General features: G+C 35.0%; 1 protein-coding gene across 3 annotated transcripts in view; it reads right to left on the bottom strand.

Annotated features, from left to right (window-relative positions):
- Positions 1-15,284, bottom strand: part of KLHL5 (kelch like family member 5) — a 70,034-nt gene that overhangs the window by 18,644 nt on the left and 36,106 nt on the right. For all 3 annotated transcript variants that reach the window (XM_045550534.1, XM_045550531.1, XM_045550533.1), the window contains exons 5-6: positions 11,164-11,376; positions 1,610-1,796 (exon numbers count right to left, since the gene is read on the bottom strand). In XM_045550534.1, coding sequence (XP_045406490.1) covers positions 1,610-1,796; positions 11,164-11,376 — 400 coding nt within the window. The remainder of the gene's footprint in view (positions 1-1,609; positions 1,797-11,163; positions 11,377-15,284) is intronic.

Genomic DNA, 15,284 nt, shown 5'->3' with positions numbered 1-15,284 from the left:
TGGTGGGCAAGAGGCTGCTACTAAATGGTCACAGAAGACCTCTTTGGTAAGTTGACACTTGCGAGGAGACCTGGTGAATAAATTCTGCTGGGCACTTCAGTATCAGGGGCAGAGCACTGCAGTGAGAGGAACAGCTAATGCACTATCCCTGATGTGGATAAAATGTTTGGCATGCTGGAAGAATGAGAAGGCCAGTGGGGCTGGGATAGGAGGATCAGGGAGGGAAGAATGAGAATGAACTGAAATCAGAGAGGCAGAAGTCAGAGAAGTACTGTCAGGGAATTGCAGATTATCAGTACTACGAATTCAGAGAAAGGAGAGACCAATGTGTACTGAGAGAGAATACAAGCAAAGCTTCTAGCATAATACCTGGCACCCAGTGAGCACTATGTATAGTTTCATTGCTATTATTTTTAATGTTAGCAAGAACTGTTGTAAGAACGGATTTCTCAGATACCTTTGACCCACATTTACCAAATGTTTATGTTTTACTACATTTTCTTTTTATGTATGTATGTATGTACATATATATATGTACGTATGCATGTATTCTTTTCCTGAACTGCTTAGGAGTAAGCTGCAGAAATGATGCCCTTATACCCCTAAATAACTTTAGTGTATCTTCCTCAAAATAAGAAATTTTTTTATAAAACCAAAATACAATCTTCAAAACCCAGAAATTAACATTTATACAATGCTATTATTATCTTATCTATAGACCTTATTTGGATTTTATCATTTGTTTCAATTATGTCCTTTAGAGCAAAAGACAATCCAAGATGATGCATTGTAATAGCTGTCATGTCTCCTTAGTCTCCTGTAATCTGGAATAATTCCTGAATCTTTTTAGTATTTCATGATATTGACATTTTTGAATACTACAGACAAGTTACTTAGAATGGCTTTCAACTTAAATTTGCTTCTTTTTTTCCTCGTGACTAAACTGAGGTTGTGCACTTGGCAAGAACATGCCAGCTGCGCTGTGGCTCAGCCTCCTTTCTGGCAACATCACCTTTGATCCTTTGGCAAAGGCACTGGGTGCCAGTTTTCTCTGCGGTGAAGATGCTATTTTACTCTTTGTAACTAATACACAAGTGGCTGGGAGACTAAATATCCTGTTCTCAGACTATCGCCCACTAGTCTCAGCATCCATTGATGATTATTGACTGAATCAGTTATTATTATGATGGCTGCCAAATGGTAATTTTTCTAATGTCATTTTTCTTTCCACATTTATTAGTTGGCACTCTACTGTAAGAAAGAGCTTTCCCTTCTCCCTTCTTTATTTGTATCAGTGTGGACTCATGGATACTTATTCATTTAATAGGTTATTATCTTTTACTATCATGATTTATTTTAATGCTCAAATTATTCCAGATTCGGACAGTGGTTGCCTCCACACACTGCTTCCTCTGTCTTTCGACCTGTTTCCATCATTCTTTGAGTACTTCCTTATTTTCTGGCACTAGAGCATGTCCTAGGCTTATCTTATACTTTTTCTACCCCTGTCCTACAACCAGCCATTTCTCCAAAGAACTTTTTGGCCATATATATAACTTATTAAAATTCCTTTTTTTTCTGTTCCCCTAAATAAAAGATTATTCAATACCTTTTGTTGAATCCATTCCTCCAACTGCAAATAATGTGCCAACAGTGGACTTCCTCGGTTTTGTCCGAGGACTTTGTAACATGGGTCGTCTCTCTGGTAATAAATGATACTTCATTGCTTCCATAATGAGTTTCTGACACTCTATATCATCCCGAAAAAGTGCATTATTTTCCATGTCTGCCAGGAACTAGAAAAGAATAGCGAGTGTACTCTGAATAGCTAAGAAAATGATAAAGTTAAAAGAATAAATGATATAGATCTTAAATGGAAATTATTTCATATTTAAAAAAATTCAAGTCTGGCCACATATTTTAAACTAAAATATGCAACTTACAAGATTTACATTTTAAATTTTATTGGAAACCAAAACTGAGGAGCATACATGGTATACTCTAAAATCTTAATTATTAATACTATAGTGCTTATCTCTGGGGAGTAGGAATACTGGTGCTTTTTAAATAATCTTTTTACTACTTTTCTATAATTTCCAGATCTTCTAAAATAATCATCTTACTTTTTAAATTGGAAATAATTTTAATTGAAGAAGAATAAATATAAGTGGGAGTTGATTAATTAGACTACATTTATCTGACTTCTCTAAACAACGTTCAAATAGCAAAAGCAAAAACAAAACTTACCAATATCTCAAGGGGCAAAGAACTCCAAATGGTTATTATTCTAAAAAAATTAAAATCCCTTGTGCTCCACTCAATCCTATTTAATTACACATAAATGCACACATGTGGTTACACATGCCTCTTTGTGCTCGGCACTGCACCACCCTCCCTCCTCCACCATCCCTCCCTGCCTTATAAACAGCCTCGGATGCACCTTTCATATCTTCCTCCACACTTATGTGATCCTCTACTGATCTAATTCTCATATATATTAATATATACACACATATGTAATAGGTATACAGTTTTTTCCTTTATGGTTTTATTATATGCTTTGCTGCATCTTACCATTTTTACTCAACAGTATCTCATGAAAATTCCTCCAAGTCTTCCTGAAAAGATGTTTTAATAGTTCCGATTTATTCCTTTTAATCACTGAATAGTACTCCACAGTATATAGATATACTAACTTTTTTCAGCCATTTCCTTATTTTAGATGTTCATTTTGTTTCCATATGTGTATATATTCATACACATACATATGTATACATACATGCATACACACTTTTTTTTTTTTTTTTTGCTCCTGAAAACAAGTCTTGTACAGAAGTCCTTATGTACCAATTTTACCTTTATGGAATAGATTTTTAGGAATTGAATTGACTCTAGGCAGGTCAAAGGAAGTGTGTGTGTGGGGGGTGTCACACCCCCACTCCCCTACACATGATGTCAGATTGCTTTCCAAAGAGACCGTAGCGATTCCCATTTCCATCAGCCATGTCTGAGAGTGTAACATTCATGCCAGGAATAAGCGTTTCAGCTTTTTTTATTTTTGCCAATGATATCACATTTTCCCTTTAATTTGAATTTTCCTGATGAGTAAATATAAGCATCTTTTTTATATTTTGGCCAGTTGTAATTTTTCTTCTCCCTTTGTCTGCCTCCTTTTTTCTATTGTTGACCTTTTCATTGGAAATTAATAAGAGTTCTTTATAAAATATAACACTAATCCTTTATTTTTCTAGATTTATCACTTGTCTGTTGAGATTGTTTCATAATACTTTTGTTATACAGGCAATTTTCACTTTTAGGTTATCAAATATGTATCTTTCTTTTCATAGCTTCTGAATTTCCCATCCTGGTTAGAAAGTCTTTTTGCTCCAATTTGTGGATTTAGTCTCTTAGGTTAGCTGGCAAGATTTTATTGCTTTATTTCTTTCATTTAGGCCACTGATCCATGTGAAATTATTTTTGATTAATTTTTAAACAGAGTATGAGTGAATGGGCATTTTTATTTTCTTTCAGGTGAATAGCCAGTTCTGTACCAGCACCATTTATTAAATAATCGCCTCCATTTCCAACTGAATTCAACCTTGGTCACATGTTACAGTCTCATAAATAGATCTCAAGATATATGAGATCTGTTTTTTGATTCCTTATTCTATTCTATCGATTTATTTGTCTATTCCTATTCTAACACTATACTTTATTACAGTGTCTTATAGCATTTTTCTAATGTCTGATATTGTAAGTCTCCCCTTGCTGTTAATTTTCATGTGTGTGTGTATATAAATATATTTTTATATTTCAGAATATTATGGGGGTACAGATGTGTTGGTTACATGGATTGCTTTTGTATTGTTTGAATAAAAGTTACAAGTGTGCCCATCACCCAGATAGTGTACATTGTACCCGTAAGGTATGATTTCCTCCATCCCCTCCTCTCCCTATCCCCCACCTGCATGATTTCCACTGACTTTTACTTCCATCTGTGCACATGAGTGCTGACTGGTTAGTTCTAATTTAATAGTGAGTACTTGGGTGTTTGTTTTTCCATTCTTGTGATACATCACTTAGGAGGATGGTCTCCAGTTCCATCCAGATGGTTGCAAAATGTATTAATTCATTTTTTATGGCTGAGTAGTAGTCCATGGTATACATATACCACATTTTATCACTCATGAATTGATGGGCACTTGGGTTGATTCCACATCTTTGTAACTGTGAACTGTGCTGCAATAAACATTCTAGTGCAAGCGTCTTTTTGAAAAAATGACTTTTTTTCCTTTGGGTAAATACCCAGTAGTGGGATGCTGGGTCAAATGGTAGGTCTACTTTTAGCTCTTTGAGGAATCTCCATACTATTTTCCATAGAAGTTGCACTAGTTTGTAGTCCAACCAACAGTGTGTAAGATTTCCTTTCTCTCCACATCCACGCCAGCATCTATTATTTTTGAACTTTTTGATAAAAGCCATTCTCACTGTGGTTTTGATTTGCATTTCTTCGGTGATTTTTATTTTTTATTTTTATAGACAGGTTTTGCTTTGTTGCCTAGGCTGGAGTGCAGTGGTGCTTTCACAGCTCACTGTAACTCCTGGGCTCCAGTGATCCTCCTGCTTCAGCCTCCTGAATAGCTGGGACTATAGGCAGAGGCCACCATGCCCATGTAATTTTTTGATTTTTTGTAGAGATGAGATACCGCCATGTTGCACAGGCTGGTCTGAACTCCTGGCTCAACTCCTGCCTTAGCCTCCCAAAGTGCTGAGATTACAGGCATGAGCCACTGTGCCTGGCCTCTTGGGTATTTTTGAGCCTTTATTTTCCATATAAACTTACAATAAATTTATTCAATTCCCTTTCACTATCCTGATTCTCTTGGAATTCTAATAGGAACTGCATTAAGTTTAATTATTAATTTTGGGAGAATTCACCATTTTTATGATATTAAGTCTTTCTGTTCAAGAGCCTTTCCATTTGTTGCACAGTGTTCTTCATATAGGTCTTATGCTTTCCTTTTATTAAATAAATTCCTACATATTTTATTATTTTTCATTGCTATTGGGAATGGATTTTTAAATTTTTATTTTGTATATGTTTTGCTGGAGGAAAGAAACTCTGATTGTATTTTATTCCCTTATTAAGCTCCAGCTGTTATGCATATAATCATAATTATCACCAAATATGGATAGTTTTGCATCTTTTTTTTAATGTGTATACCAAATATTTTATTTTGTTATTCCAATTGCTAAAACCTTCAAAGCAATGTTAAATAATTAAGGTGATATACAGTATCCCCATTTCTAGTTTGAACTGATGTAGTTTTATTGTTTCACTATTTAGGATAATAGTTGCTGTAGCATTTAGTAATCCATTTTTATTATATTTAGATTGTCTCTATCTCTGTGTATTTTACTTGGGAGTTTTGATTTTTTGTTTTGTTTTTCGAGACAGAGCCTCACTCTGTCGCTCATGCTGGAGTGCAGTGGTGCTATCCTAGCTCACTGTAACCCTGAATTCCCGCACTCAAGTGATCCTCCTGCCTCAGCCTCCTGAATAGCTGGGACTGAAGGTGCACACCACCACGCCTGGCTAATTAAAAAAAAAATTTTTTGTAGAGACGGGATCTCGCTATGTTGCCCAGGCTGATATCAAACTCCTGGGCTCAAGTGATCCTCCTGCCTTGGCCTCCCAAAGTGTTGGGATTGCAGGCAATGAGCCACCTTGCCTGGCCCTACTTTGGAGTTTTAAATTAAGAATGGTTGTTAAATTTTTTCCAAATACCTTTCATAGATTGATTGATATGATCATATGGCTTTTTCTCCTTTTAAGTGATTGATGTAATAATTATTTTGATAATCATTCTTGTATTCCCGGAAAAAGACCTTCCTGGTCACAATGTATTATCCTTTTGATATACTGCTTGATTGTATTAGACAATGTATTTCTTTACAGTTTTATTGAGGTATATTTTAAATATCATAATTCATTTACTTTAATATATAATTCACTGATTTTTAATAAACTTAGCAAGTTGTAGAACCAGTACCATCAGTTTTGAAACATTTTCACCACCTCAGTTAGATGCAACATACCTGTTTACTGTTCATCTCTTTCTTACCTTTTGTCCCAAGCACTGATCTGTATTTGCCTTTTCTAGACGTTTTATATAAATAGAATCATGCAACATGTGGTTTCTTGTGACTTGTTTTTTTCACTTAGCATATTTTTCAGGGTTTTCCATGTTGTAGCATGTATCAGTGCTTCATTTCTTTTTATTATTGAATAATAATTCATTGTGTGGATAGACCTCATTTTATCTATGTATTCACCAATGGATGGATGCTTAGGTTGTTTCAGTTTCAGGCTTTTATGAATAAAGCTGCTGAGCATGTTTGTGTACAAGTCTCTGTGTAGACATATTTTCATTTCTCTTGGGTAGATACCTAGGAACAGAATTCCTGGGTCATATGGTAAATTTATGTTTGTTTACCTTTTCATGAAACTGCCAAATTGTTTTGTCAAGTGGATGCACCACTATATAATCCCACCAGCACTATATGCAGGTTCCTGTTTCTATATATTCTCATGAGCAATTGTTACTGTCTGTCTCTTTATTTCGGCCATTCAGGTAGACGGATATTGTGGTTTTATTTTGCATTTCCCTAATGACTAATGATGTTGAAAATATGTTCATGTTTTGATAACGGAAGAGTCTTTAACAAAAGTCACTCTTAAAAATTTATGGGATTTAGAAACCAAGCACAGCATACCAAAGGCAAAAAAGTCAAACTAAGACATAAGTCCTGGCCAGGCATGGTGGCTTATGCTTGTAGTTCCAGCACTTTGGGAGGCTGAGGTGCGAGCATCATTTGAGGCCAGGAGTTCAAGACCAGCCTAAGCGAAAAAACAGAAAAATTAGGCAGGCGTGGTGGTGAGCACCTGTAGTCCCAGCTACTCGGGAGGCTGAGGCAGGAGGATGGCTTGAGCCCATGAGATTGAGGTTGAAGTGAGCAGTGACTGTGCCACTTATATAATTACTTTAGCCCTTTCTAAATAAAAATAAAATGAAAAAAATTATAGAAGGTAAAGTCTTCGGAGACTTAGTAGTAATGGCAATTTGAAGTAAAATATATTTCCTAGCATGCTGACAGTCTCTATAATTTAAGAATAAATGAGACTTATTATATTTAAGTAAAGAGATAAAAATAGAAGAAAATATAAAGCCATTAATCCAGAGATCAGATTAATCAAATGCAAGGTAACAGATATCATTCATAAAATTATTCAGAAGGCAATGAGAGAGAACACTCTGCCATTTTTGGTGAATACTAAATGCCTTCTCTGCCATAAGAGAATGGCAAATTATTAAAATGCAAGCCTTTAGAATACAGGAGAAACATCTGTATTTTGTGAATTTTTATCTTCACTCATATACTTGTTCACCATATGACTATTTCTCTAAATTGTCCCCTCAGACACAAACAGGATGTGAATTATTTATGAACTCTACAGACTTTCAAAAAAATGTTTTGGTATCAAAAATTTGTAAACTAAAAGAATGCTAAAGGTAAATACTGACTTATTTATATTTCTGGCTTTTAGTAGAAAACAACAGAGCACTGAGAACTGAGAGCAGAACAGTAAAGACCAAGATACTTGTAAATTTAGGCTAACACTGGGAATGCTGAACAATTTAGATGTCCAAATCTTTTGAATAATGTGTATATGTCCTAGTATTTCTGTTTACATTGTTTAAAATTTGATCAAGTTGGAAGTTTGGAATGCCTTCAAGAGTAAAATGACACGACCATGAACACTTGTCTAAAAACCCACACTGAAGTGAACGTTCGGTAGAGGATTACAATTACATGCATTATTTCCTAGGCCATTTTAAGGATCTACTGTTGGAGACACTATCATAATAAAATTATTACATGTAAGTTGAACCCCTTCTAGCTGGGCTAAATAGAATGTTTCATATTAACAGAGTAGGCTAAAACCTCATTTAGTTGGTATCACTGAGAAAGGAGCTATTTGACAAAGTAAATTCATTAGGTAACTAGACCTAACCCCTATTTGAAAAATATTGGTCATTTATTGTCTAATGATAGGCATTAGACAATTTAATAATTGTTACATTTTCCTACCTTTAAAAATAAAACATGCAGAATACAATCCAACATTTTCTTGATGATTTTAGTGTCTACTTCAAAGCTTTATTACTTGATTAACTCTAATTCTGCAATCTTGCCCTTCACTTTTACCAAAGGGAAAAAAAAAACATACTGCCAGTATCTCTGAATGTCACAATACTACAACATAGTTTTAATATCACCATAGGAAAAAAAGTGTGGCTAAGAAAAGTGAAGTAGTTAAATTATACAGGGCAATGTGGCTTCCCTCACCACTACTCATCGTGGAACAGTCGTTTTCAAACTTGAGGATGCATCAAAGCCACTGGAGGACTTACTAAAACACAATTTGGTAGACCCCACCCCTGGAGTTTAACATTCAGTAGGTGTGAGGTGAGGCCCAATAATCTGCATTTCAAACAAGTTCCCAGGTAGTGCTGGTTCCATACTTGAGAACCACTGGGCTAATCCACTGGATTTTCCCTACTTATTTGTCTTTTCTGTTGCATCTGAGCAAGTTAAAACTTCCTCCTTTTTGAAGTTGGAATCAATTTTTAGTAGCACTCCAGTTACTTAGCCAGGTTTGGGGACAACCACTAAATATTAGTGTTTCCAGGCATTCCATCCCTAGCACTCCTGAGTTCTCCTTGGCCAGTGTCATTCTCTTGCCTTTGGCTTCAACAACCTAAATAAGTAGTTTTCAAAGTTTCTTCTTAGACTCTAAGAGGATTAAAGGTGCCAAGAAGCTTTGGGAACATAATTGTCCCACTTCCTCACCCCCTAAATTAGCTCTATATCCTATATTCCTTGCCTCAATTGATAGCACCTTCAGTAACCTAGTTGCACAAATCAGAATTATTCTGGACCCCCCCTTTTTTTGGTACCCCTCACCATTCAGTCAATCACTAAGTTGCATCAATTTGACCTCCCAAATAGCTCTTAAGCCTAGTAATTTCTGTCAACTTCTACTGCCATAGAGTGCCTAATTCACTTGTCTGAATTCCAAAAGTCTTTCTAATGGGTTTCTAGTTTTGACCCCTCCAATCTATTCTACACAATGCAGTCATAGTAATCCTTCCAAAATAAATTTATAATTATGTCATTCCCTCTTAAAAATCCTTTGGTGTTTCTTCATTGCTTTTAGGATAAAATCTAAGCTCCTTGGCCTGACTAGGGGTTCTTCATGCTCTGGTCCTGTGCCCTTTCCAGCCTCACTTCTTACCTTTGCCTCCTTTTATTTCTGCACTCTAGCCATGCACACTATCTTCAAATTCCAGAACAATATGTTCACTCATGACTCCATAACCAGGTACAATCTCCTCTGTCTCCTGTGTATTGGGCCCCCTCTTTTGGATGGCTACTTCACAACGCAGAGCAAGTGACACTTCAGGAAGTTCTCCCTGCTTCCCTGCCACCAGTTTGGGTGGGCTACTTGTATTATTTTCATAATGCTGTGTTCATCTATCTGTCACAGACTTCATTATAACCACTGATTTATTTTTCAATCTATTTCTTCCTCTGATACCTCCCCCCAACAATCTTACACATAGTACATTCTAGAGGCAGAGTGGTTTAGTGGAAAAGCCACAGAACTGTACTTGAGTTCAAGTCTCACCTCTGCCTCTCATTAGCTCTACAATGTTAGCCAAGGAGCAAAGCCAAATAAAACTACAATGCAGAAGGAGAGGGATTTATGCAATTACTTTGTGACTTTGAACATACGGTTTTACTTTTCTGGTCTGTCACTCCATTTGTACAACAGGTGTTGGACTAAAGGATCTCCAAAGTGCCTTTCAACTCTAAGAACTTATGGCTATAAATAGCAGCAGTATCCTGGATAACAAAAATTTTATAGGTCTGTGGAGCGTCATGCAGATATAAATATTTGAAGCTGCAGAATTGCAGTAAATTTTCAGGTTACTTAATTGCATGGATTCTTTTCAAAGTCTAACAGGATTTTTCAGATTTCATTTTATTTCCTCTAGAAAGAATAAAAAAATTTGCTAAGTAGCAGTAAAAATATAACTCCCTTCTTTAAATCTGATTTCAAGAGAAACATTTTATTATGTTATTCTTCCTGAATTGTCATCAATTCATGTGGTTTCACTCCTGTGTATTCATACAATAGTCCACCTCTGAAGGGAGAATTCTTATAAAGCATCACCACTGATTATTCTCTGTAAGGCAGAGAGCAAGCAGTAACTTTTGCTCACAACCGCGGGAAGTAATACATTATGCTCTAGATAAATACAAATAAGATAATACTTACGGCTCTTTAAATAGGAAAAGAAAAGAAAGTTAGACCTTGAACAGTAACAGCTGACTCCTCTCTTTCTCCATTTAAGGCCTTGAAATAGGCAGCAAAGTATGCAGGGAAAATTTTTGTATATTTCGGTGAAAATTGTAAAAAGGGGAAACTATGTATATAAATACATTATGACTGATTGCCTTGAATGTACCAACTAGATATCTTTTAATTCTTAATGATAATCATAATGATATTATTTATAGCACATTTTATTTCACAGAACATGTTTCTGAGCCTCATAATAATTCTGTGAGACAGGGAGGATATTATGAAGAAACTGAGGTGTGTGAATGTGCCAAGTAACAGAGTTTTAAAATGTCAGAACTGGAATATTATCATATCTTACTAATCTATATATCACCAGAATCCAGTATTTAGTGGATACTTAATAAACATGTGGCAAACGAATTAATCTAAATTTTCTGGTTCCTAGATTCCAGTGTTTTCCTTTTATTAGCAGCTTTACTAATTTTCCTCCAATTGGTAGGATAGGTTTATAGCTGAGTCAAATAAAATTATTAACCTCAAACCAAGAATGTTACTTAATTGATACAATGTAGGTAGCTAGACTTTCTGGATTGAAAATGTAGGCAGAACTTTGTTACCTTACTATCTTTTCACCTACACATTTCATAGGAATGTATACAGGCAAAGGAATATTCAAAGGAATATATATAGGCAAAGAAAAAACCTATAAACAAATAACTATTAATTACCTGTGGTGCAAGAAGAGGTAGCCTAATATAAGCCAAAAGTTTACTGAGATCTTTCCGTCTCTGTTCCAGATCATGACGGACCCAAGTAAGAAGTGCATTCAAAATTGTCTCCTCATTAGGAATGTTCATGTCATCACTGGCCAAGAGCTTTGCAATTTCACTGGCTGGTAATAATACAAATTCCTGGTTTCTGATTACTTCCATAAAATGCTCCTAGAGGGAAGAAATAGCAGATAAACAATATTGTTTCTTCTGGCCATCACAGTTTATTTAAAAGAAACTAAAATTTTTTTTGTATTAGATGCCAAAACATAATTTATATTTAAGACCTTAAAATGTATTTCCACCTACTATGAAAGAAACACAGCAGAAAAAAACATTTAAACTGCAATTATGTTGATAAACATATATAAGTAGAATTAAGGTGTTGTATCACTGATTACATTTTTAAAAAGGGCCTGAGACATTTAGGTACCATTTTGCCTAAGTAAGAAAATAGTTTTGGCAAGTCTTTTAAAGGAAGATAGAAAAAATGAATTAGACACTAAGATGTCTGATATTCTACCATCAGAAGTTAGTTTGGATTTGTGGTTCCTGAAGAATTTGGCCAACAGTGGAGCCAAATGCCTGGATGAGCTTAAAGTTATTTCTCTTACTCAGAAATGCGCTCCAGGCTGGCTAGATTTCCCAAGACCACTCTAGACCACAGAAATCTAGCCGGACCCTGCCCAGAAAAAGTATTGGTCCTCAGGGCTATCTTAGAACCAAATTGGTCTTTGAGACTGTTTTAATGTTGTTTATACGACCATCCAGAATTTTAGGACTGTTTTGACATTTTTAAATCTCTTCTAATCTGATTTCTTTACAAAGTTCTTGGTCTCATAGGAAGACGAACCAAAGCAAAAGTGATGACTTAGAATGTACTGGGACCAGAACCTTAGACTGAAGATGACTCAGTCCTGGATTCATGCTAGAATCAAGCTCTCTATAATTTGAAATGGGAGCTAGAAGTGGCCCTGGGTGTGAGGTGAGCTTTATAGGGTATTATGCGAAATAATCTGGAGAGAAGGAAAATATACTCTCCAATTTGAATGGTCACAAATCTTAATGCATGGATAGTTGGCATGGTTATAACACAAATGCAAATGGTAGACATATTGTCCCTTAATGTTTTTCTTATACTTCCTAATGTACTGTCACTGTCTCAGCATGCAGAGTTGTAGTAAAGTGGCTAAGGCTGTTTAAATTAGGGCTAGAGATAAGGACTACCCATAACTATCCTCCATATTAAAATGAGAATTACATTTTCTGCATAGCCTGTGGTAACCTGAGTGAGATACTGATCTAAAATATACCTTGGGCTGACATTCCTTTCAGCAGAAATTCTTAAGAGGAAAACCATTCATGAATAATTAACTAAATTCAATTGCTTCAATTTATCATGATTTGTTAAAAGATGCCCAAATGAGTCTATTTTAAATGACTGATTACCATTTTCAGAAATATATTTTAATAAAACCTCAGTGCTAGAATAGCTTTAAGCAAACTGTTCTACTCAATTGTATACTGACATTATAAAATGATTTGGTAACACATAGCAAGAGCCATAAAAATGTTGAAACTCTCAACCCAGTTATCCTACGTGTAGTTTAAACCTTAATAAATTTGTAAGCAGAACACAAAAATGAATACCCAATAATGCTTCTCTGTATTATTATTAATAATGGTAAAAAGTGGGAAATAGCCTAAACGTTCAGCTATAGGGAATGTATATTAAAAAGGTATTAAAAACTTCAAGGACAAAGACTACATAGCTACATGGAAAGATATTTATTATACAATGTTAGGTGAGACCCTGAAGAAATCAAAATAATATACATTTCTAATTGCTTAAGGGTTTAGTATATAGTATAATCAACATATTTATGTAATACTGGTGCCACTACTGCCATACTTTTAAATGGTATTAATTGCATTTCATTAGTAAGAAAAGGACCGTTATATAAATATTCATTTGACAAGTTATTTGTTGATATATTTGAGAACAATGCTCATTCCACTCTAGTATAATTTATATTAAGTGAAAATTGAGTTTTCAACAATTTATGAAATACTACCAAACTCAAGATTCAACACAAAGTGTTTTTCAAAAATATTAATTTGGTTTTGAAGCAGCTAATTTAGCAGAATTCAATATTTTTATAAGTTTTCTAGATTGGGAAACAAAATTTTCAAGTTTGACATTAAGTGTTTATATTTGTTTCATAAATCCATAATGGCATTAAATAGTTATAATGATAATAATCAGTGTTTTTAGAGGCAAATGACTTGCCCCAGGGCATGTTTAGTGGCGGTTAGAATGAGAAGAAAGGGTTCTGCATTCCGCGATCCTGAGGAAGAACTCACCCTCTCCTCGTGTCCATGCAGGGTGTGAAACCCCAGCACATGCACCACTCGCTGATGGACTCACTGGTGCGGCACTACGCTCACTTCGTGTTTTACTACCGTTTCATGACACAAACAATTATCATGCTGCCAAACATTTGCTGGCATTGTGCCCTTTCCCCCTTTGGAATAGTTTTAAGCAAATGAAGTTACTGAGGGATTTATTTAAATTGAAGATTGAATTTGCTATACATTCTCATTCAGTTCCCATAGCAACAATTCAAATCAGACAATCTGCCTCTAAATTATTGTTATTAGAATTCAATTTCATGTCTCTGTTAAAACTGAATAACATAAAATAATGGCCTTGAGAAAAGAAATTTACCCCAACTAATTGGCTATGAAAATAGGTTTAAAAACATCTAGCTAATTTAAATGTATGTGTAAGCCATAAAGAAGCAATTGTGCCTCTACTGTAAACAACAGGAGTGACCTAAATGCATACAAACGTTTTCAAGTGAATAAATCATCTTCCTGGGAAAAAGATATTACTCAAATTATGAACTTAATTATGAAAGAAAAAATCTTTATTCTATTAATATTTATTTATGTTCATCTTGTTCCAAAAATATTTGAAACTGCAGGTGTGAGGTTAAAATGAGAAATTTACAAAGAATGATAAAGACTGAGAAGGCAGAACCTTTCAATGGACTTAATTTTCAAAATGTTGACCTAGTACCATTCTAGGTCTGTATATTTTTGTTCTGTTGCACAATGCCTTATTTTTTCAGTTGAGACCTTAGGACAATCATAAACAAGAAACATTCCTGAGAAGTGATTACACCACAGGGAAAAAACCAGTCATAAAGGGTGGGTTTCATATGAGCGCTTTTGTTGCCTCACATAAATCCCTGCTGTGATGAATGAAGTAAATCTATATAATGATGATGACAATGGGATGGTATTTATTGACTAGGTATATGACGTGCCAATCACTGTTCTGAGTGTTAAACTTCTATTAATTCACTTAATCCTCATATCAAGTTTATGAAGTAAGTAGAATTAATCTTCCCAATAGTTTGTAAATACCTATGCTTACGATTTTTCTAAATCTCTATTTCTCTAATGAAAGATTCCTAAAGCACCATCAATCTCTTCATATCCCAACCAACTCAATGGAAGGATGGAGGAAAGGGTAGATCAAATATCATTTCCTAAAAGTTGATAAAATCAGTAATATGGATATCTGTACATGTATGTGAATGTTCACATTCTTTCTTCTCTCAGAGACTGTATTGCCTTAGTTTAAGCATTTAAAACAACAGTCTTCAATCGTTGTCCATAATGTGGCAACAGGCTCATTCCTTAAAAATCCACATACTCTCCCTTCCCCATACCCCTCAGCTGGCCCAAACAATAAGCCCTCAATATGCCCTTATTTTCTTGCTATCCTGGACCAATCTGTATTCCACTGTCCTTCAGGCTACTGGAACAGAACCTCCTCTATGATCTATCTTGAGTATAGAATTTGCTACAATTAATAACATCATTCAACATGGCTACAAATACTTCTTACATATGATCAGATTTACCCTTAATAAAAAGTCTCCCATTCAACCTCTACCAGTATGCTACAACCACTATCACCAATCTCTGTATCAGTGAATATGTGAACAATTCTGAAATTTATCCTTGTGCTATAAGGTAAGATGTTTGGAGAAGTCCTGCTTTCAAAA

The sequence above is a fragment of the Lemur catta genome, chromosome 4 (genome assembly GCF_020740605.2).
Source record: "Lemur catta isolate mLemCat1 chromosome 4, mLemCat1.pri, whole genome shotgun sequence".
Lineage (NCBI taxonomy): Eukaryota > Metazoa > Chordata > Mammalia > Primates > Lemuridae > Lemur > Lemur catta.
The sequence above is the reverse complement of the archived record's forward strand: the minus strand, read 5'-3'. Positions and strand labels throughout refer to the sequence as shown.